General features: G+C 45.8%; 1 protein-coding gene across 1 annotated transcript in view; it reads left to right on the forward strand.

Annotated features, from left to right (window-relative positions):
* Positions 1–23,075, forward strand: part of LOC138299840 (lumican-like) — an 81,194-nt gene extending 58,119 nt beyond the window's left edge. The window contains exons 3-4 of the mRNA XM_069238440.1: positions 15,826–16,143; positions 22,002–23,075. Of these exons, the coding sequence (XP_069094541.1) occupies positions 15,826–16,143; positions 22,002–22,153 (470 nt within the window). The 3' untranslated portion in view covers positions 22,154–23,075. The remainder of the gene's footprint in view (positions 1–15,825; positions 16,144–22,001) is intronic.
* Positions 23,076–23,952: the final 877 nt, after the last annotated feature.

Below are 23,952 nucleotides of genomic sequence, written 5' to 3' on the forward strand. Positions count from 1 at the left end.
TCGTACTCGCCGGTTGAGTTAGCAGGGGTAGCAAGCAGGCCGAGAGGGCACCATTCGCTGTAAACAGTGCTTTAAATGGGCCGGTACTGTCCGGTACTGAGTACCGGCACTTTTTTTATTTTGATAGGGAGAGTACCGGCACATCTCAAGAAAAACTTAATAATTTTAATTGGAGAGTACCGGCACTTCTCGGAAACAAGCAGGTACTCTGGCACAGAGTACCTGCACTTTATTTTTTCCATTTCAAGCACTGGCTGTACATACAGTAAAAAGGCAAAAGACCTGGGTGATCCGCCCAGCAAACAGCCGCTCTGTGTAGCTCCGAAGGACAGGGGGATCACCGGAGTCTCACTTTTTACCTGATTAATCTAAACATGTCAGACGAGAACCTACTTAAGATTCGTGCTCTCTAATAGTGGCTACCCCACCTCCGCGGTGGTCAGTTGTGCTTGCACTAGGGCAGATTATAATGTGACGTCTTCCAGCTAAACCCTGGGGCAAAAAAGTGCAGGGCAAAATGGCAATAATCCCTAACTGCATGCACGGACTCTGGTGAATTTTCTGTTTCTGTCATGTGCACCAGTGCTTAATTTGAGCCGGAGGTTTCCAGTGCGAGGCACCAACACTTATTTTTGAGGGCCATCACTTATTTTTCTTTCTCAAACATTAAATATGAGCAGAAGACACATGGGAAAGACGGAGGAAGAGAAAAACGAAAAAGCGTCACAATGGGAGAAAGCTGCAGGAATGAGCTGAAGGGGCAGGGAGTTGCTGTAAATGGATTGAAGAGGCCCGAGATGACTTCAGTATTACACTGACTCATTATTCTGTGCTTGCACATTTAATCACAGCAGCCATGTGCTTAAGAGGAGGGCGTTAGGCACTGGCATGTTTTTTTTTTTTTGTACAAATTAAGCACTGATGTGCACAAAAGAAAGTAAGTTGGGCTGAGTAGTGCTTGTCTACCCAACTTCCTGTCCTGCTCATTTCTCAGTTTAACAGGGGCTAGGGCATCACACTGGATCTGTACACACACTCATTTCACATATTCAGGGTAGATGGGGTGTGCGAGACGCTGAAAGCTCGAGCGAGGTGTGACTAAGTTGCATGATCCAATTGTTTGACTTCACCAACGGTTTTTGCATGACAATTTTGGCCCATTAAGAAATGCAAAACTCACTTTTCAAATGTCAAAAGGGCTCTGTGGTGTAGCAAACTGTGATTTCACAATTTGTGAGTCACAAAATTGGAAGCCACAAATAGGGATTTCCTATTTGTAATTTCCTAAGCACGTGTACTTAGCATTCCCTAAATGCGAAATGGGCATTTAGGATATGCTATTATCATCAGATCCAATTTGATGGTAACCATGTGCGAAATGGGAAAAGGCAGCCAAAGTGCACATTTTGCAGTACCTTGAAGTGCTCCAGAGGGCATAAGAGCACTTTTCAATAGCACCACTGTTTAGGTAGAGTGCGCAAGCGCTCTGGCCTGTTGTAATCTTTACTGTGGGCCTTTAACCACGCCAATCACTTCCACTCGTTCATGGGCTTGCCTTTCAAAAATCTTTTGTTATCATTGGCAAATGCTTTACGTTTGTCCCTCCTTGGGGCAGTTTTGTTGCTGTTTTGGCCATCGACCCAGTTATGTGGATAATTGCAGTTTTGCCAATATGTTTTCTGCAAACGAACTTCTTTTTCCCTTTGTGTCTCTCCTTCGTGCTCATGCTCATGGCGGCCGTGGCTCTTCAAATCGTCTCGCTTATGTCAACTACTTTAGTTTTAATTTTCAATTTATGTGGCAAGAAAAGTCCATTAGGAATTTACAACACTATTAATTATAGCTCGATCAGATGCTAGACCCATTGCATTGCAAATGCTTGTTCTTCCCTTAGATTTAACAGGGGCCTAAGGCTCTTAGGTTGGAATGGTTTTGTAATTCCTAACTACCAATTTCCTACTAGCGATTTACAACTCATGGAGGCGTTTCTATTAGAAAATCGGAATTTTCTTACATTCCATTTTGCATTTCCTAAATAGTGATTTCTTATGATTCACTATTTAGGCAATGCAAAATGGAACTTTGGTACATTTGGCCCCTAGACTTCTTTTTCTTCATTATCAGATATGAAAAACAGTCATAAATGTGAGCTCAGAATGTGCACTTACAGGGATATTCCTATGCTCTTTAAAAACTGTAACGTTTAATAAATGCCTCTTATTGCAGTGAAATAATCTGACGTACTAGGGTGAAACGCAGCCCATCATGCTAAGTAAACTTTTGGGGGTATTTTGAGGAGACAATGTTATTTTTACATGATGATTGTTGCACGATTGACATGCCAAATATTTTAATTGCTCGGCTTGTAGAGCCTAGCCAGACTCTTGGCTCAGCTCTCCTTGTTAGTTTTTTGGCACACTTTAGGGAATTGTGAGAGGCTGTGTCCAGGTTTTAAGCAACAACATCATAGTTGATCTACCCAAAAACCAATGAGGTTACTCTGGTCCAATGGCCTTGCTCTCGCTCAAACCCATAGAGCTACATTACCTGTATGGCTCATGTTACACATGGCACTAAACGCTGGTGACCATGTAACACTGATACACTTATTACAGACAATCCCATTTTTGACACTCTCTTTTTATTTTTATTTTGACTTATTTTCATATACCTATAAACCACACTTTATAAAGGATTCACATTTCTAGGCAAATCCATAAAGCAGAATTCCGGTTTCCAAAGTTAGTCCATCATAAATCATATCCATTCCTGCCCACAGTTACAGCCATCTTTATAGTCCAATATAGGCTAATTTTGTCCGCCATTATTTTAGTGGTTGTTCCAGTTTAATTTATAAAATCTTAACTCCAAGATTTTTCAAAAGTTCTTTCGCAGTCTTAATAGCTAATCGCATCCATCAAAAATTTGCTTTGCTTTATTACAACATGTAAATTAATCATTAGATTTTCCAGTTTAGGACCATAATATTTACACAGTCATTGGCTTGAATCAACAAATCTGAACTCAAGCATCTGACAAGGAGCCAACACATGTTTTGTAGCCTGCTGCCGCTTCTTCAGGGCTCACTTACAACATAGTAAACAAAAAATGTCTTGCTACAAACTGCGTTACATAAGTGATCATATAAATTAACACCTTAGAACCGTCCACAATATATTAAGTTTTGGTGAACTATGGACATTTCCAAAACAAATCCACTCCTCATATTGGATAAGTATTGGCAGACAAGTCCAGAAAACCCTCCTATTTGCAATGCTCGACCACAATACTATGCAAAGTTATATTTCTGCATTACATTTAAAAAGTTCTCCCCAACTTTATTTCATAAAGGAGCATGTTTGGAGGGTGGAGTCTACCTGGCTTAAAGATGGCTGCCTCTTACGCGAGCTCCTCAGGCCGCTATAATAATCCTACATTATCCTGCTCTCTTGCACTGCCAATTTCATCTCAGGATGGCGCACTATCCTGTCCTTCTCCGCTGTGCCCGCAGTCGCCTGTGAGACTGGCGTGAAACTGCTCTGGTGGCATGCCCCCTGTGGTAACCTCCCGTCCCTGTGTCCCTCACTGTGTGACATACTGCCTCCGGTCAACAAGGCAGTGGGGCACAGGGGCACAGGGGCTGGGAACGTGGTGATCGCCTGAATGCCAACCTGCATACAGCGGCCTGGCAGTATGCGTCTGGCCGCGACATCCTGGAGCCGGGTGCAGTGGTGATTAGGCGAGCCAGATCGGGAGTCTGGTGGGTGAATCTGGACTTGGCCGGCTGGCCCATTACCTTTGCTGACACTGGGGGACTTGACAACTGGGGGCGCTTCGACTCCCTACCTCGCCTCTCTTCTTCCTGTGGGGGCCCGCCACAGGGCACTGCTATAAATTGGTCAGGGAGGTACATGTTGGAGCATTGCTCTACGCTAAAGAACTACAATGAGCTGCACCCTGGCCACCTGGGGTTGCCTTGTGCCCCTGGTGCTCGGCTGATGTGATTCCCCCTTATTTTGTGGCCCTGTATACCTTCGTGCAACATACAGGCTGTTATCCTTCTCCTTCCCATACGGGACCCCTGTTGCAGAGCTATTTGGCGAACAACCCTGGATTGACTGGTCTCTAAATAGTGACGTTGATTCTCTGAGTACTCTTCATTGTGGTGGATACCTCCCACTGGTTGAGCACAGTGAGGTTTCCTTGTTAACAATTCATGGACGTGGAATGCCACAAACAGGACGCATGACAGAGTGACACTTTGCTGTTGGGTCGGACTTGCCTTAGCTGTTCCTGGTGTGCGGGGATTCCCTTGCACATGTAAGTTGGTGTTGTGTTTGGACTACCATTGCGCTCTCCTTAACTCCCTGTGATGGGTGTACCCCACAAGCCACTTATTCCATTGGGTTATTGCCTCACCCCTGACTATTAATAATTTCCCCACTAATGGCTTCAGTCGCACTGCGGGGCACATTGGCTGCAATGGGGAAAATGGATAAGAGCCAAACCAAACTGCAGTTCCAGCAGCGCAGAGCCCATAGGTCACGCAAGGAAGATGTGATACGTGCAGGAGCTGACCTTGACGCCTCGGGACCTGAAATGGATAACGAAATGCACCAAATCTTGACAACGATGCAGCTCAGCCTCACGAAAAATGATGGAAAGATTGATTCCCTCTCCTATAGAATGGACAGAATTTTGGAACGCATAGACAAGCATGAAGAACGAACTGACACAGTGGAAAAGCGATTATCGGACATTGAGGGGGTGTGGGCCACATCGGTGGAGGCACAAAAGCAACTTGAGAAAACTGTATTGGTGCTGCAGGCGAGGGCTGATGAGCTGGAGGGCCATTCCCAGTGGAATAATTTACGCATTGCTGGCCTTGAAGAGTCCACAGATATTGGCAATATGGAACCTTTTGTTGAATGCCTCCTTATGGAACTTTTGGGCTGAGGGACTTTCTCAGATATATTTGTGGTAGAGTGGGCCCACTGCTCTTTGGCACCGCGCCCTGTACCTGGAGCCCACACCGCCTCATTATTGCTGGGCTCCTCAGTTATAGAGACTGGTATGCAGCACTCCACAGGTCTAGAGAACTCTGGTCTCTTCGATGTGAGGGCGTGGACCGCTTGATATTCCCGGATTTCACACCACACGTGCATGAGGCAAGGAGACAGTTCCTATCAGTGAAGCTCAAACTGCAGGAGCTAAAGCTGGACTATGCAATGTTATACCCGGCCTGCATGCGAGTCACTTTTGACAGGAAACCTAAGATCTTCAGTGACCCCAAGAGTTTCCAGCAATTCCTTAGGCGACATGTGTCCACCAAAGCCAGGAGTCGTCACCGCTGCATGCAGATGCAGGATTGATTAATGGACAGATGCCTTCTGCTTTTGGTCATACGAATGCGCCAATGTATTCCCATGTCTCATGCTAGTCACATTGGTTACGCTATTACTGAGTTCTTTTGTTGTACTGGGACACGGAGGTTGAATGCCTTGGGTGTTGGACTCCGCGTCGGACCTAGGGGATGTCTTCCCTTGTTCTGCAAGTCTGTGATTTGTCGGCATTCGCTGCATGCCTTGGTGTCCCTGTAAGGCAGTGCAGTCCTGACGCTTAATTGTTTATTACTTGCACGATCAGCGCATTTACACACTTGTTTCGGCCTCACTACACCTATGTGTTGTTATAGCAAGACAGGCACCATCTGCCTCCTTGTGTGAACCACATTGTTGTTATCTGTGTAATATGCTTTGGGAGTTTGGAGGGATTAGGGTGGGTTGTAAGTGGCTATGTTGGTCGTTGGGGGACGGTGCAGGAGGGGGTGTTTCTGCAGCATTTGATCATTAGTACTGTGTGGACAAAGACTGCCACCGATGCATGGGGTGGGTTGCGATCACTGGCTGACTAATGGGATGCTTGGTGGAGACTGGTGAGATGGAGGATAATCCCACTTCGAGTGAACACATGGTTAAATTGAGGTCCTTAACCAAGAATGTGAGAGGGTTAAACGATCCCCGTAAGATCCGCAAAGTGGGGCTGTATCTACATCAGCAACAGATCAATGTGGCTATTTTACATGAGACACATTTGATTGGCAAGAGTGGGCTGCTTTGGTGGGGTGATTTTAATTGTGTGCAAAATCAAGACCTGGACCGCTCCTGGGGGCCCGAGGGGGGCCTTCTGCGGCCGCCCGTGACATTGCAGCAGTTTCCGAGGCCAGCGGCCTGGTGGACATATGGCGATGTCACTTGCCACAGGAAAGAGGCTAAACACACTATTCCACGGTCCATGATATATACACACGTGTTGATTACTGGCTTATCTCACGCAGTTTGTTAACCGGGGTGCAGCAGTACGACCACCTTCCCCCCAAATACTCAGATCATTTCCGGTGCGTCTGGTCCTTGACTTGGGCTGCCCTCATGTTCAGGCATTTACCTCGTGTTTCCCACAGTACTCCTTACTTGACATAGCATTCTGCGATGAGCTGGCACAGGCATAGACACATTTTTCCGTACTAACCTAGGTACAGTTTCAAAATTTGCTACTATTTGGGAGGCCTTTAAGGCCTATATCTGAGGGATCACTATCTCTTAGCGTGCAGGGGTGCTCTGCTCCATTCGAGACCGTTTGCAGAAGTTGGAAAGGGAATTGGGAGAACTAGAACGCGCTCATGTCGAAGTGGCAGATGGGGCGCTATTGGGACAGATCCGTTCTAAACTAGAAGAATACAATGAGCTAGCACATGATGAGGTAACACACTTAGGTAAATACGCTAAAGCCATGGTTTATGGTGAAGATGACTGACCAAGTGCTACTTTGGCTGCTCTCCTTAGACATGATCGCGGGAAAGGGAGGTACTTTTGGTGATGGGCACATGGGGGTGCCTGTGCATGGAGCGCTGCAGGTGGTAGAGAGGTTCTGCGAATATTATAATGACTTATACACGTCACGGGTTACCCATGACGCACAGGCCACACCTGACTATTTGGAACACATCACAATGCATTGGCTATCAGACTCGCATAGGGAGCATCTTTTGGCTCCACTCCGCCCACGGAAATCGATGCAGCGTTAAAGGATATGCCTAGTGGCACGGCTCCTGGTTCCGATGGGCTGACGGTCACTTTCTAAAAGGCCTCTCAGGACAAACTCATCCCTCATTTAGTCAGTTTGTTGGAGGAAATGGCAGGTGACGGTACCATGCCCCCAACTATTCACAAAGCGTTACTGATCACTTTGCTGAAACCCGGCAAGCCAGACGATTAATGTTCATTTTATTGGTTGTTAGCACTCCTTAATATGGACACAAAATTCAGTGGGACAGTGGGTCCAGAACAGTCAGGCTTCATTCCTGGTCGTTCCCTCAGTTACAATCTCCGGACCTTCTTCAGGGTTATCTCTTACATCGACCCTGATGTTCGCGCTGCAGCCATCTTTTTAGATGCGGAACAAGCTTTTGATTCCATTGAGTAGGAATTCATGATATTTGTCGTGTCGGAGTGGGGGAAGCCTTCTTGTGGCTTGTCTGGGTATTGTATAAAGATCCGCTTGCCAGCGTGCGGGTTAAATGGTCTGATATCCGAACCAGTTGTCATTACCAGGGGAACACGGCAGGGCTGCCCCTATCCCCCCATTCTGTGTGCTGTGGTGGTGGAGCCCCTGGCCTGTGCGCTGTGTGAGTATCATCCTCACCGTGGCATACGCATTCCCCACTACAATTTAATAATTTTTGGCATATGCTGATGACACCCTCCTTTATGTCCGCGACCTGGAACGAAATTTGTCTCCGATCCTTCCCGAGGTGGTGGTCTTTCCAGGATGCGAGTAAACTGGGATAAATCTCTTATTTTATTGCTCACGGAGGCCACGGTGCCTGTTCCACTAGAGTTTCCACTCAGATGGGCCATCAAGCTAGTGCGATATTTAGGTGTTCAGATCCAAAGCGATCCCGAGGCAGTAGTGCAGGAGAATTATGGGAGGGCTTTACAGCCCCTCCCAGAGACAGCTGATCGCTGGATTTTTCTTCCACTCTCATTGGCCGTATATCCATCATGGAGATGTCTGTATTTCCTCACTACTTGTTCTTTTTTGCGAATATTCCCATTCTGTTGCCCGGTGCGATGTTTCGCTCCCTGCGCTCCTTAATGTTGCACTTAGCGTTGGCAGGTTAACAGCCACGAGTGCAATGAGATACTACGCCCACTCTACCCTATTTGGAGGGTAGCCTTGGCGCACCGGATCTCAAAATGTATTAAAGAGCGGCACAAGCTATGTTTGCCTACTATTGGCTGCATGGCCCATCTAATCTGTTGCATCTTTGGTTGGAGCGTGATGGGGCAGCTGCTTTGTCACTACCGCATTTCCTTCTTGACAGGCTGGTGTGTCGATTCCGTGTAATAGACCCAGTTGACACTACGAGGTACCTCTTGAAGAAACTGGCTGATATGTAGCAGGTGACCCTGCTTTATTTTCTGAGTCTACCTTTGGAGTAGTGTAGCTGGTTTCCCCTGAGACAGGCGCATGCAGAAATAGAGGCGCTGTGTGGGTGACTTTTTTGAAGATAAGTTGCTTTGGGATGGGGAGCAGGTCCGGGCACATGCGGCGAAGCCCACACTACTTGCACGATTTCATTATTTTCAGGCACATCATGCGTTGAGGGCTTTAACAGACGGGGCACTCTGGTGGAGCCCCCGGAGTTGCTTGCTCTTACTTATTTGATACAATTGACAGATCCTCAACGAGCAGTGTCAGTCTTATATTTCTACGCACAGGACATCAGGAAGCCTGGTCTCTCTAGGGCATGCCAGAAGTGGCAGGTGGATCTAGGTATTGACATTGACAGTGGGCTTATTGCTGTTCATTTATCCGTACTATTTCCCTGAATGGCCACCATCAGCTGGTACATTTTAAGTACCTCAACAGGGTATGCTACACCCCGGTTCGACTGTTCAGATATGGATTAACAGAGGACCCTTGCTGCCCTCGTTATGGTATGGATGACTCTGGCTTTGCACACACAGCGTGGCACTGCCGGGTGTACAGTCTTTTTGGCATTTAAGGTTTTGGGGAAAATCACGGACTGCTGACCCTTCTAGGGTATGATCAGGCTGTACCCTGCGGAGGCTGGCGGCTTGTAGCTTTGGGTGTTTTGTTGACTATGCATAGGGTCGCAATGCACTGGATGAAGGGGCCCTTACCTACAATAGCAGATTGGCACACAGATATGGCATACTGTAATACGCACTCAGATTCATACCAGGACTTATGCCACCGCAACCAACCAAGAGATATATGGGGCCCATACCAAGAGTGACCACAGATGCTGAGGATGCAGGGGGGGTTCAGCGGGTGGTGTGATGATTTCCTCTTGCTTCGACACCCTCCTCATGCTCCGAAAGAACTACAAATGGATACCCACTGAAACCAGAAGAACAGTCACCCAAGCCCTCGTAAGCAGCAAACTGGACTACGGCAATGCCCTCTATGTAGGAACCACGGCCAAACTCCAGAAGAGGCTGCAACGCATCCAGAATGCCTCCGCACGCCTCTTCCTGTACATCCCCCGCCACTGCCACATCACAGACCACCTGAAAGACCTGCACTGGCTTCCAGTCAACAAGAGAATCACCTTCAAACTCCTCACCCACGCTCACAAAAGCACTGCACAACACCGGACCAGAATACCTCAACAAACTACTCTCCTTCTACACCCCGACCTGGCATCTCTGCTCCGCTGACCTCGCCCTCGCAACCGTCCCATGTGTCCGCAGAACTACAACCGCAGGTAGATCATTTTCACACCTCGCCACCAAAACGTGGAACACTCTTCCCTCCCACCCACCTGCACCAGACCAAAGACCTCCTTACCTTCAGGAAACTTCTCAAGACCTGGCTGTTCGAGCAGTAGCAGAACCTCCCCCCTCTTTCTCCCCTCCCCTCCTCAGCGCCTTGAGAACCTCACGGGTGAGTAGTGCGCTTTACAAATCCCCTGATTCATTGATTGTGTGAGTAGCGTAGTTCGTGGTGGTCGGGCTGCTGCTCCCTGTTGACCACAGTGGGGATGGGACAGTTTTGTGCTGTGCGTTGCCAGTGGTGTGGGTTAATACATGGGATCGATGTGTTTCTACTGCACTGTTTCCTTATGTTGCAAATGGACTCTTGCTGGAATCTCAAACCAATATATTTGACATTGCTTAATGTACTTAGAACTATGCCAGGTTTCCTATTTCAGTACCTGTGTCACCTCTTTTGTTGATTCACCATGCAAAACTTTCACACCCCAGGTGCATCGAAGTGACTATCCATCTGATATATGTACCCAGTATATAATAAAGGTGGTTTTTTTTCTGTATCGGTCCAATGCTACAATGTTAACATATATATTAACATGAAAATAAAGTTTAAAAAGAGCATGTTTACCATAATTAGCCAATGTTTTTCAACTAGGTCAATTACGATTACCAACTAGCTGTGGTAAGGGTGGAAACAGAAAAAAAACATCTAAAAAAGAGTCCTGTTTATACTTGCCTTATCAAGTTTCTTGGTAAGTGCCCAGATGTTCCTTATATTGAACTGCCTTCTATATTGTCAGTAAGTTTAAGTTTCTCTCCGTTTCCTAACATATCACAAGAGTTCTCAAAATTAAATCCTCTCTATCCCAAAGATCAATATTTGCTCAACTTAAGATTTCAGCTCTGGGTTAGTTAAATACCTTTGCCTGAGCAAATATTGATCATTGGGAGAGAGAGGATATAATTTTGAGAACTCTTGTGATATGTTACGATTCAGACGGAAACTTAAATTGCTAACAATATAGTGGGAAGCCATTAGGGCAATTGTTAGCTCCTTATTTTGGATTTGCATAGAATTGTGAATCCTTTTTAAAGAGTAGTTTTTAAACCATATATGAAAGTCAAAATGAAATCTTTGTGTCAAAAACTTTGATAGTATGTAATAGGTGTTTCAGTGTACCTGCTCCCCAACTTTTTGTAAAGTCAACATTGTCAAATTTAACAAGAAATGATGCACTGAAAAAAACTGACATCTGTTCAAACACACACAGTTTCTTGAAGTATTGTTAGAAATGGCGTCTCTAGTTGGCAGAGGTATACACCCTTGCCAAGTAGGAAACTACAATCCTAGGCAGGGTAAGTCACAACACAATCCAAATTATCCTGTGCCCTCCCTTAGGGTAGCTTGGCACTGAGCAGTCAGGCTTAACTTAGAAGACAATGTGTAAAGTATTTGTGCAGAATTTATACCATAACACAGTGAAATCACCACAAAAAGACACCACACTGGTTTAGAGAAAATAGAGAATACTTATCTAAATAAAATACTGTTGAAACAAGAAAAATCCAATGTACACAATCAAAGTTATGAATTTTTAAAGAATAAATCCAACTAAAACGCCTAGAAACACAATAGCTCCAACTGGGGCTATCATGACGTCGCTAACGGAGTTGTTCCCAACAACCCGATACCACCGGTGCAGGTCACGGAGTCACACGGACCCACAGGTACAGTGCCTTTTGAAAACAAAGAACGAGGACGTCGCATGGAACGGCGTCAGTCCCTTACAGCTTCCATCAAAGAGTCGTCAGTTCTGCGGTGCAAAGCAGGTGGAGGTGAGCCGTCGGTTCTGTCCAGATGCAGGGGGAGATGATGCGTCGTCGTTCGCAATGCCTCGATTCCCTGAGTGACATCATTGGAGTTGCGGCAACGTCGGACTTGTGTTTCAGGCTGCGAGGTCCACGGAGTAGGAGCAGGCTGCTACGTCGCTGAAGTTGTTCCGGAGTCGCTGTAGTCCGGTACCAACAAAAAGCTAATAATTGAAGTCTTTGCTGTCCCTGAGGCTTCAAAACAGGAGGCAAGCTCAATCTAAGCCCTTGGAGAGCACTTTTGGGGGAATGCAGAGTCCTTCCAGCACAGTTAGAGGACAACAAGGCAACAGCAGGACAGCAGTCCTTCTCAGCAAAGCAGCCCAGAGAGTCCTTTGGGCAGCCAGGCAGGGCTTCTGACAGAGTTTAGCTGCAGGTCCAGAAGTGTCTGAGTTGGTAGGGTCAGAGACCCAGTTTATATACCCAAAAATGCCTTTGAAGTAGGGGAGATGTCAAAGAGTGGTTTTAAAGCTCACACGTTCCCCTTTCAGCCCAGTCCTGTCTGCCAGGGCACCAGTGGTGGTGGTGGGGGGGGGGGGGGGGAAGGTAATCAGTCCTTTGTGTGAGGACAGGCCACTGACCTTTGAAATGTAACTGTCAGACCCTCTACCCTTGCAGCCCACGAAGAACCATTCAGTATGCAGATGAATGCAGATGTGACTAGTGTCCTGTGTTTGTGGTTGTCTGGGTGAAATGCACAAGGGAGCTGTCAACCAGCACAGACTAGACATTGATTGGAGACAGGCTGTAAGGCACAGTTGGTTTTAAGTGCGGAGAAATGCTCACTTTCTGAAAGTGGCATTTCTAAAATAATAATATAAAATCGAACTTCACCAATAAGCAGGATTTTCTATTACTATTCAACCCATACTAAATATGACCTGGTTTCCCCTTTCAAACCACAATCTACTACTCAAAAAGTACATGAGGGCAGGCCTAATGCTAGTATATAAAAGGAGCACGCCTCACAGTAGTGGAAAACGTATTTAGGTGTTTTTCACTACCAGGACATACAAAAAACATATGTACATGTCCTGCCTTTTACCTACATAGCACCCTGTCCTATTGGTTACCGGGGGCCTTCCTTAGGGGTGACTTATATGTAGAAAAAGGGGAGTTTAAGGCTGGACAAGTACTCTTGGATGCCAAGTCGAAGTGGCAGTGAAATTGCACACACAGGCCTTGCAATGGCAGGCCTGAGACAAGGGTAAAGGGTGACTTATGCGGGTGGCACAATCAGTGCTGCAGGCCCACTAGTAGCATTTAATTTAACAGGCCCTGGGCACATGTAGTGCACTTTACTAGGGACTTATAAGTAAATCGGAATATGCCAATATGAACCAATGTCACCATGTTTAAGGGAGCGAGCATATGCACTCTAGGACTGGTTAGCAGTGGTAACATGCACAGAGTCCTAAAACCAGCAAAAACTGTGTCAGAAAAGTGGAGGGAGACAGGTAAAATGTTGGGGTATGACCACCCTAAAGCTGTCAGGTCTAACAAGTGTGTAATAACGCCCTCAACCAGGACACATCATTTAAACATCGAAATCACATGACTTTAAGCAACAATGCCATGTGTTGCCTGCTGGGAAGAGTGAGAGGAAGCGGACTGTGCCGTTCTCCTCTGCCCCTGTGAGCTGTCCGATGCTTCTGTCAGGGGGGTGCGAGAATCAGGTGAGCACAAGTCGCTACTGCTCGGCCACCTTCTCGCGCTAGTCCAGGGGCCTGGCTGTCATTTCTGAGACGCTCAGGAGCAGCAACAAAGCATGATGAAAAACACTTTCACCCATGAGGAGGAGATGTGACCTAGGGTCCAGAGCTGCTAGCGTTGGGAATGAAAAACCCTTCAACATCCTGATGGTGCGGAAATCATCTAGTAACGTAAAATGCTTCAAACGTGCTATGACATCGGGCCAAATAGGACATTCTAAATGTAAAGTTACCAAAAAAATGCTAACACCTGCCTTGGCACGGCTTTAAGTGGGATGAAAAACATGAAAGGGGGGTCTGTGTAATTAAGGGCGTGGCTTAAACATGTAAACTATATTCCTGTGATTTCCATAGCCCCACTTCCTCCCCCCAGCCAGTCTTTTGGTTCCTCTCTGAGCTTTCTGTGATTGTATCCAGATATGTAACACAACTGACCTAAATCTAAAGCCAGCCAGGACTACTGGCTTTGTCAACAGCTGTTAGCTGTTTAGGATAAATGAATAGCAACAATTATTTTTTCCCCAATACTTTTACTGAAAATGCTTTAATCTGAAATTGTGAGACCGCACATTAATCATTACTGTGGCCTCTGGAAATGTTTACCACCTCCTAAAACACAACTTAGCCACTCACTTGTAAGCCCAGAATTTTCTTTCACTTTCACCTTCTCAATATTTTGACAACTGTGTACCTCCTCCACACATGACCATTGCTCTATGTACTCTGCAGAGAGGCCAAGGAGTGGATGACCATGTATTCTGAACACCTTTTTAACACACTGACAGGCAGTAGCATAGCCACTGTGTCAGCCTTGATGCTAGGAAAGAAATGGGGACCTCTGGCTGTTGTAACTATAAAATATAGCAATAAATAATCAGGGCTCAGTGGGCCTCTCTGGGTCAGGGTGCCTCTGTAACCGCTGCAGCAATGGAAGCTACACACGTGCTGACAGGCACTGCAAAAACTCACACTGCCTTCACCCTTAAGTCCAGAGCTTTAAACAGTGACCATTATAAACACCTGGAGATGACGCAGTATGTGCTATACAAGGATAATATACTGCAGAACAAAATACGGAAACACATCTTGGAAATAACTTACTTAATCTTGCATTACTTATGAGTATTAAAGGTGAAATACACACAGAAACTAAATAGCTGACATGGATTACCTTAAAATTTCTAACACTGATCATTCAGAAATAGGTCAGTGCTTTACCTAGTGAAGTTAAGGACATGAATGTAGGGCCCAATAAGGACCCGTTTTCAGTTACTACTGAGTTTGAGCCCCAGGTGGACGGGCCTATTAAAAGCCCTGGTTTTAGTATTTCTGCAGTGTCGCACACCTAGAGCACTCGTTGCATGGTAACGACTGTAAGTGCATTTACCAGTCGTGCAGCTGGTGCAAGACATGCATCGAAGACCCACGCCAGCAGGTACCGGACACCAGTAGACATGTCAGATTCCAGTGAATCTGAGATCAGGTCCAACCTTGAGGTGGAACTTGCTTCGCTAAGTGGTAGCAATTTGCATTTACAGATAAAAACCCAAGCTGCGTTTACCTTTGGCTCGCTTGGTCCTGCTTTCATGGCGACATGATGTCGTTCTTAGGGAATGCAGTAATTAATGTAAAACACGTGAGATGTAAAGAGGAGCTAAATCGCTGATATGAATGGCCTTCTCGTGTTTTTGCATTCATTGTTCAGAATACGACCAGTGTTTATGCCAGTAAATGAAAGCACATGAACTTAAGACCCGATAGGGACCCATTTCAAAGTCCGTTTTTAATTACTGCCAGGTCTATATACCCGGACGGACCTGGCCCACTTAAATGCCTGCGCTTTGGTAGATAGTGAAATTACCACAAAAGTTAAGTGGATTGTTGTCTCGCCACTCCTTATATTGCCAACACCAAAGTGTCTATGAAGAACAAAATGAACTGCACATTCCTGAATGCCGGAGGACTCCTCCATGCTGCCACATGAGTACGCTTTGACGTGGTGGCCATATTAGGTTAGGCGAAACCCTCTACGATCTATTGGGAGTGCACTAAAAGAACGCTTTCTGGGGAAGAACACTACTTCAGCCCAATCAAATGCTGTACTTCTTGTGACCAACATGTGGGCAGAGCCAAAGCTCCCCTCAGAAGTGATACTTGAAACTCTATTTTCTGGTGATCCAACAAGGTCAGGCAACAGCTGCACTTTGTAGCCATTTCTGCAATTGGTATAAACAGTGAGGGAGGGGTTACCTTCTATCAGTAGCCTTCTCTGTTTGCCTCCTGTTCTCTCAGGTGTATTTTGGTTCTTCAGTGGAGAAATCCTGTTTTCCCAGTGACTCTATAGGGTCTTTGAAGAGATGTAACTATTGTATGAGCGTATTTTCTCCCTTCCATCAGTTTTCAAATAAGAATCCTCATTTTGTTCCTTTTTTTGCTGTTTTCAGATCTGAAGTCCCTGAACCTCCTGGATCTGAGTCAGAACAGATTCCATGAATTCCCACGCCGCATCCCACCCTCAGTGCAGCAGCTCTACCTCTCCAACAACTCACTCTCAGACCTTCCTGCAGACCCTTTTGCTTCTTTCAAAGACTTGCGCTACCTGCGGCTCTCACACAACAACCTGAGTGACGAGACGGTGCCAGTGGCGGCCTACAACCTATCATCACTGGTGGAGCTAGACCTGGCCTACAACCGGTTCCTGGGGGTCCCCTGGGTGCCGCAGAGCCTGCAGTACCTCTACCTGGAGGGGAATCTGATCCAAGGTAAAGAGACTGTTTGCAAAGTTTGAATTGACTTCACTTGCAGGCCATTGCCATTCACCCTGATGAGCTGAACTCCTCTCTCTCCTTCCTGGGCCTCTGCTCTTCACCCATTCATCCATGCAGACGTTTTAAGAACTATTGATTCAAAATGTCAAAGTGCCACTTCTATCAATACCACTCCTCAGTTATTAGTTTTAAAAATATATACATGAAATGCTTCCCAAAGTGTTTCCAAGATATATTGAAGTCATGTGTGAAAGGCGTTAACGTATTAAGGGTTTGGGTTTAAGTGTAAAAGGGTGGACTTAGGGATAGAGGTTTAAGATATCATATTAAGGCTTTGGGGAGTAGGTTTGAGGGCTTGATGTATAAGGATTAATTATTAAGGGTTCGACATTAATATGTGATTAGATAAGGGTATACCGTGAATGATATAAGTAGGGTTTAAAGGTATAAGTTTAGAATTTTGGGTAAAAGGTTGTTTAATTTAGGGGGTGTTTATGAATATTATAGTTATTGTTAGGCATCTGTACCACAAGAAATTTACATATTTCTTTTGAGAGTAACATTGCATGTTAATATCAGTGAAACATACTTCAGTTTTGAAGTGATGCAAGCAGAAGTGTTAAAACAAACTCATACTATTGCTAAAAAAAATCGTATTAACAAGGTACATCTCTATTGGCCTCAGTCTTTCACCCTAAATCTTCATATCACAAGCCTTCTATGCTTCTGACTTGTGCCCATATACAGTTCAGCCCTGTTCCTCTGTATCAGCAACTGTTCTGCCTGGTAGACTTCAGAGAACCTCTATCCTTTACCTCTGTATGCCTCTGTCCTTCAACATGTGAACCCCAGATCTACTCTCTAAAGACCTAAATCATACCTTTTGTAGATCTCAGAACTTCACCTGGGTAGCCTCAGATGTATCTTCACACATGTAGCAAGCAAGCCTTCAGTCTAGCACGTATGTTGAAACAAAAAAAGCCTAGCTCCTGGGTTTTCAGGGAACATCCTACTTGCGTATTGGGTGCAGGAAGCATATAGCTTTCTGCATTCAAGTTCAAGTGGGTTCCACAGTCCACCCCCTGTAGATTTTAACCCTTCACAGGTGTAGGACTCACTCCCTTACAGAAACGGACCCAATTCCAGGGCAGCATCTGATACACTGTTCTGTCTGAGCACTCAGACACAAGGGGATATATTTTTTTGCGCCAATTTCATGCAAGGGGAGGGACCCCTTATCGGGGCTTTTTATTAGGCCAATCTGCCCCCTAGGGGGGCAGAAACCACTAGACACCAGGGATTTGTTTTCTTTACTATTTTACCTAAGGGGAGCGGCCCCTTGGGCAAGGGCCGTTCCCATGGAGGCAAATTATTTTAAGACATTTCTGCCGCCCTTGGGGGCAGATCGGCCTATTTCTATTAGGCTCATCGGCAGACACCACTTAGGTACCAGGGATTAGTGTGTGTGTGTGTGTTTTGTTTGGTGGGGGCAGCCCCTTGGGCAAGAGTCGCTCCCCATGGGGGTACATTACTGTTGGCCATTTCTGCCCCCCTTGGGGGCAGATCGGCCTATTTTAGTAAGGCCCATCTGCCCCCAAGGGAGCAGAAAGTGCACTAGACACCAGGGAAGATTTTTTTTTTTTTTTTTTTAAACAGGGCGGGGGTATGGCCATACCCCCACCCCAAATAAATGGGACAAAGTTGCTCTGCCCACTGGTGGGCAGATGGGACAGTTAGCCCTGAACCACTCCCCGGATGGGAGGGGGTCAGAAAGCCTACTAGATACCAGGGCATTAAAAAGAAAAAAATAGTGGGGTGGTGGCTACCAACCAGTATGGGCATGGTTATGCCCCCACCCCAACTAAAGGGGATAACAGTCTTTCAGCTCTCCCCACCCCGCACACTAAAAGATCTTATCCCAACGGCAAGTAAGAGGACATTTGATTATTTGGGGTTTTTATTTTATATTTGGGCCATGAGAGCATGGCTAACTCTCAAAATTGTCCCACTTGGAATGGTGAGGGCTCCACTTTTTGGACTTTGGGACGCTGCCATCTAGAAAAATCTACGAGACCTAGACATATCTGAAAACTAAACATCTGGGAGAGTCCAGGGTGGTGTGCTTCACATGCACCCCACACCATTTTCTTAGCCGCAATGTCTGGCAAACCTCCAACTTTGCTTGAAATCACTCATTTTCCCCATATTTTTGTGATGGAACCTTCCGGAATCTGCAGGAATCCACAAACTTCCTACCACCCAGCATTGTCGCATCTATACTGATAAAGATTCTGCCTCACTTGTCAGCCTAAAAAACATTTTTTTTCAAACTGCCCTTTTGAACTCGCTTTGGTTCCCCCTCAATTTCAACATGTTTTTGGCTCTTCCCTGTCACAGGCACTTGGCCCACCTACACAAGTGAGGTATCATTTTTATTTGGAGACTGAGGGGAACGCTGGTTGGAAGAAATTTGTGCTATTGCTGTGATCCCTCACAGAAAAGTGGGGACATTTTTATTTTTTAGCTACATTTGAGGTTTGCTGAGGATTCTGGGTAAGAAAACACTGGGGTATCCACTCAAGTCACACCTCCCTGGACTCCCTCGGGTGTCAAGTTTTCAGAAATGTCTGGGTTTGGTAGGTTTCCATAGATGTTTGCTGAGCCCAGGACCAAAAAAGCAGGTGCCCGCCCTGCAAAAACAGTTAGTTTTGTAATTGATAAAATTGTTGTGTCCATGTAGTGTTTTGGGGCATTTCCTCTAGCGGGCACTAGGGATACCCACACAAGTGATGTACCATTTTTAACGGGAGATGTGGGGAATGCTGGGTAGAAGGAAGTTTGTGGCTCCCCTCGGATTCCAGAACTTTGTAGCACCAAAATGTGAGGAAAAAGTGTTTTTTTTTCAAATTGTTAGGTTTGTAAAGGATTCTGGATAACAGAACCTGGTGAGAGCACCACAAGTTACCCCATCCTAGGTTCCCCCAGGTGTCTAGTTTTCAGATATGCCCAGGTTTGCTAGGTGTCCCTAGGTGCCGGATGAGCAGAGGCCAAAATTCACAGTTAGTCACTTTGCAAAAAACAGGTCAGTTTTTATAAGAAAAATGTGATGTGTCCATGCTGTGTTTTGGACTCTTTATATTTAATCAAATGAATTGCTGTATACCCACTATACAATGAAAACCCATTGCAAGGTGCAGCTCATTTATTGGCTCTGGTATCTAGGGTTCTTGATGACCCTAGAAGCCCTAAATATCCCCACAACCAGAACAGTCCAGCAGACGTAACAGTATATTGCTTTCAAAAATCTGCCACAAGTAGCTGTTTTCTTCAGCTCAATTTTAATTTTAATTTTTATTTCAGCTGTTATTTTCTGTAGAAAAGCCTTGCAGGAGCTACCTAAATGACCCCTTGCTGAATTCAGAATTGTGTGTACTTTTCAGAAATGTTTAGCTGTCCAGGATCCACCATTGGTTTCACACCCATTTCTGTCACTAACTGGAAGGAGGTTGAAAGCACAAAAAATAGTAAAAATGGGGCATGTCCCAGTAAAATGCCAAAATTGTGTTGAAAAATTGTGTTTTCTGATTCAAGTCTGCCTGTTCCTGAAAGCTAGGAAGATGATGATTTGAGAACCATAAACCCTTTGTTGATACCATATTCAGGGGAAAAAACACATGTTTTCTTCTGCAGCACTTTTTTTCCGAAAAAAACTAAATTTTAGCTGTAGTTTGGCTAATTTCTTCGTCTCCTCCAGGGGACCCCACAAACTCTGGGTACCGTTAGAATCCCTAGGATGTTGGAAAAAAGGACGCAAATTTGGCATGGATAGCTTATGTGGACAAAAAGTTATGAGGGCCTAAGCTTGAACTATCCCAAAAAGCCAAAAAACGGCTCTGCACCTGAGGAGGAAAAGGCCTGGCAGCGAAGGGGTTACAATTTTCAAGCATGACGTGAAATAACAAACATGTGCAGTGTTATCACAGCAGCTCCTGCACACATCCACAGTGCAGCTTGTATACAACAAGCATTATTTAGGCATCCAGTACTCAGGAAGGCAAGGGGGGGAGCCGCGAGGACATCAACATGGGAGGAGTCTGCATTCCCTGCAGGGTCATAAAGAGACAAGGAGGTGAACAAAGGCCACAATGCTGGGGGATTCAACTTCGCTCCTGTGTCCAGCACTTCACACTTGCACCCGGAGGCAACAGCCATTGATCAACCAGCGCGTGGTCCACGCACTGCTCAAGGGGGGGGCAATAGGTGTACCGACCGCATAGCATTAAAGGAGTGAGCTTTGACACATGGCAGCCAAAGTGCCCCAGAGCTGCGGGAGGGAAAAAATATGCTATATTTTTGTAGATATGGGGCATATTTTTTCTCTCCATTTTTTGTGTTGTGTCAAATATAAGTAAATATGGGCCTCAATCCCGTCTGCAGCACCCTGTGCTATTCCAATAAAAGACCGAGACACAGCTCTGTCAACACACCCCAGTCCTTCAAACCTGCAACACCTTCTGGTGCACCATTTCTAGACAGGCTAACAGCTGTGCATACTCAGTTCAGTCCTAACCTGCTGCATTCTCAATTTATGCAGTACTGGAAACTGCAGCAGCTCTGTCGATGCACCTCTTTCCTTCTTTGAAGCTTTCTTGGCTTGTGTTTTAGGAATAGGAATAAAGCACAGCTCCACAAATGCAAGTCATTTCATTTTTTATTGCAACATGCAACTGTTCACGTGCACTCCACTCCAGATTTGGTAATTCAGCATAGGAGCCAACACGCTGTTCCCAAGTCTGCCAGTGCACCTCAAGTCTGACTAGTGACGCCCATGCTATGCCGTCAGGGAGCTCTACTTGTAGGTCTTACCCTAGATCTCAATCCTCCACACGCACCAGCACCAGCATATACTGCCTAGTCCATGCAATGAATTAATCCACAGCCTGCTTCCTAAAACACCAGAGCACTGCAACTTTAAGATGTTTTTAACTTTGCTCCCATGACTGCTTGTTCTCGAGTGTAATCTTAGAATCTCCATCTGTAAGACTGAGACATGACAGGATGGGCGGCTGCCAGGGGCCCCCAGAGACAGGAAAGCGTGGCAGGGTGGGGTGGCCTATGTTTCCTCATGCCTTGCAAACCTCCATTCTGTTCTTAATTATCCTCTGGAATAGGCAGCTCCTCTTTTCCAAACAGCATCTGTTTCATGTAGAAGACATCCTGGCACTAGGGATTGCATTGGAAGATGTGTCTACGGCTGGAACAGCGCGGCAATACTGAGGTGCATTGACAGAGATAGGTGTAGGATTTTGTGATGGAATAGGGACGCGCTGCAAGGCAGGACTGAGGTACACTTGCGTATATGTATTTGTGCTATTGTTCTGTAATAGTAGGTGGTGGTGCTGGGCACGTTGTGGGCATAGCGACAACACATATAGTTCAGGAATAACATGGTGGTGTGTATCTTGGTCAAGGTACATTGGTGGAGCTGTGAGTGGATTCCCATGTTGGCATAGTAAGGCATGATGCAAGACTGAATTTGCAGAGCTGTGTGTGGGACTTGGTTATAACACTGCTATTGATAGGATTTGTTATAGGATACAGTGCTGGAATTGTCAGGAATGCGACACTACAAGGCAGGATTTGGGTTCTTTGGCAGAGCTGTGTATGTATGTGCGCACAAGTTTGTGTGGTTTAGATAGGAAAAGAAGGGGACGCTGAAGGGCGGTGTTGAGGCACTTGGGCAGACTCGTGTGCCCCAGCTCTGGATGAACGTGGGGAACCTAAATATTGGCTACTTTTCTGGCTAGATCGTGGTTTCTTTTCATTCTCATTCCGGCTCTTTTCTCTCACAGCCTTCAACATCAGCAGTTTCTGCCGCATGATGTCCCCAGTGCACTTTTCCCGCCTACGCCTGCTGCGTCTCGACGGCAACAAACTGCGCGCCTCCGATCTTCCTCCCAATTGGATGCACTGCCTGCGCCTCGTGGGCCACGTGTACATCTAGTCGCCACGCTCTGGAGTTTGAGGAGAGGTATCCAGCTTTACGTTGCAGCGAGGCCCGAACACTCCGCGGAATCTAGCCCGACCTGGCGTAGGCAACAGCCTGTCACAAGGGCTCCTCGTTTCCTTTTGGGGCGGCCAAGATATGTGGCAGCCACGACCCATTTACCACTGGTTTAGTTGGGGAACCGGAGTAAAATAATAGGGTTGCGGCTGTAATTAGTCAGGCACTACGCCCAGGGGTGTGAGTGTGTCCACTGTAGTCCAATTATGGCTGTGCTTTAGTACCTGCATGGGGCCGGGGACAGTTTTCCTTGCTAGCATTAGGGTTCAGAACACCCTTGATATCCCACTGGAAAAAGGAGATCGCTGGCTGTCTCGTGTCTCTTATGTGCATAAGAAATCCTGGATTTGTATATTTGCATTCTGAGATTTGTATAATGAGTACACTAGAAATACAAGTATCGGAATGCAAAGAAACAGGCCCAACTCGATAAGCTACTTAGAAGTGGCATAAATTCTGAAGCAAATCACGGGTTCAATTAAGAAAACCTCCACATAATTTGCGGCCAAGAGGCCCAATGGCGCACGTGACATTCCGAAACATCGCTGGCTTTTAAACAGACCACGCTATGCGTTCTAGGACTTAAGAGTTTTTGGACAAACCTTTATTTCCTTTCAGTACCAGAACATTTTAAAATAATGTATATTTGCCATGTTGCATCAAAAACGCTTGCATTTGAGCCCTAAGTATTGTGTTTCTTTATTCACAAGGTCGCTGTTCCGTAAAAGTAGTGTTTTTAAATATTTTTTGTTATAATAAGTGTTTATTTCCTGTTTATACCTGAAGAGTGTACTTATGCAGTCATGTCCTACACTATCTATGTACTCATTTGGCTGTTCAATAAATCTATCTCTGCCTACAACATCCAGAACGTGCATTTCCACTGATATTCAGTCTTATTTAGCCAAAGGAGCCAAGGGGCTGAGAGCTCCCAAAACTTTGCTACAGATGCTTAATGCCGAGTCACTTTTTCTTTCTTCTGATTGTAGTCTAGTTCATTAGAAAATCAAGTGTCTGCTTATTTACACCGTTACAAAAACCCTGCCTCGTGGATTACCCCACAGTGAGGACTCAAGCAACACCTGTCCACTGGCTCCAGCTTCCAGGCAGAGATTTCCAAGAGTGTGGAAGTCCTGGTGTATTGTCCAGTGTTCTGTTGTGGACTTTCCAGATCCTTTCACAGAAAGCCCCTAGCTTACGTCATACTGTTTAGTGGCCTCTCTCCAACGAAATCCAGGACCATTCAAATTCCTAAGAAGTAGTCGTGTCCTCAAGTGAGGAAGACTAGGAGCAGATATGTTAACAGTTTGCATCATAAAAGTGACGCAAACCATTGTAAAATGTTTATTTGGGATTTACTGGGATGCTGCCTGAAAGTAGTGCAAAATAGTACTTTGCGCTGCTTTCCTTTACTTTGCGTTAGAGGAGTGTTCCCTGGTGCTACATGGGTATTACAATGCGACCACCCATGCCTATTTCACACAAAGCCCGATCTACTCACAGTGGCAGGCAGGCCTTTGTGACAAAAAGTAATGTCTCTGAGGCAAACTTTAAAAGGGAGAACTGTGTTTACTTCTATAAATATTTTTGACCTTGCAAGTGTGCTGTACTGTACAGCACACACCCAAAGTGAGAAAGGCTTAAATGGTTGTTTAAGCATTGTATTTTGTATTGGAAGGGCACCCAGTACAAAACGTATGCTAGATATCACACAGACACATTTGACTATGGTGCAAACA

The sequence above is a fragment of the Pleurodeles waltl genome, chromosome 6 (assembly GCF_031143425.1).
Source record: "Pleurodeles waltl isolate 20211129_DDA chromosome 6, aPleWal1.hap1.20221129, whole genome shotgun sequence".
Lineage (NCBI taxonomy): Eukaryota > Metazoa > Chordata > Amphibia > Caudata > Salamandridae > Pleurodeles > Pleurodeles waltl.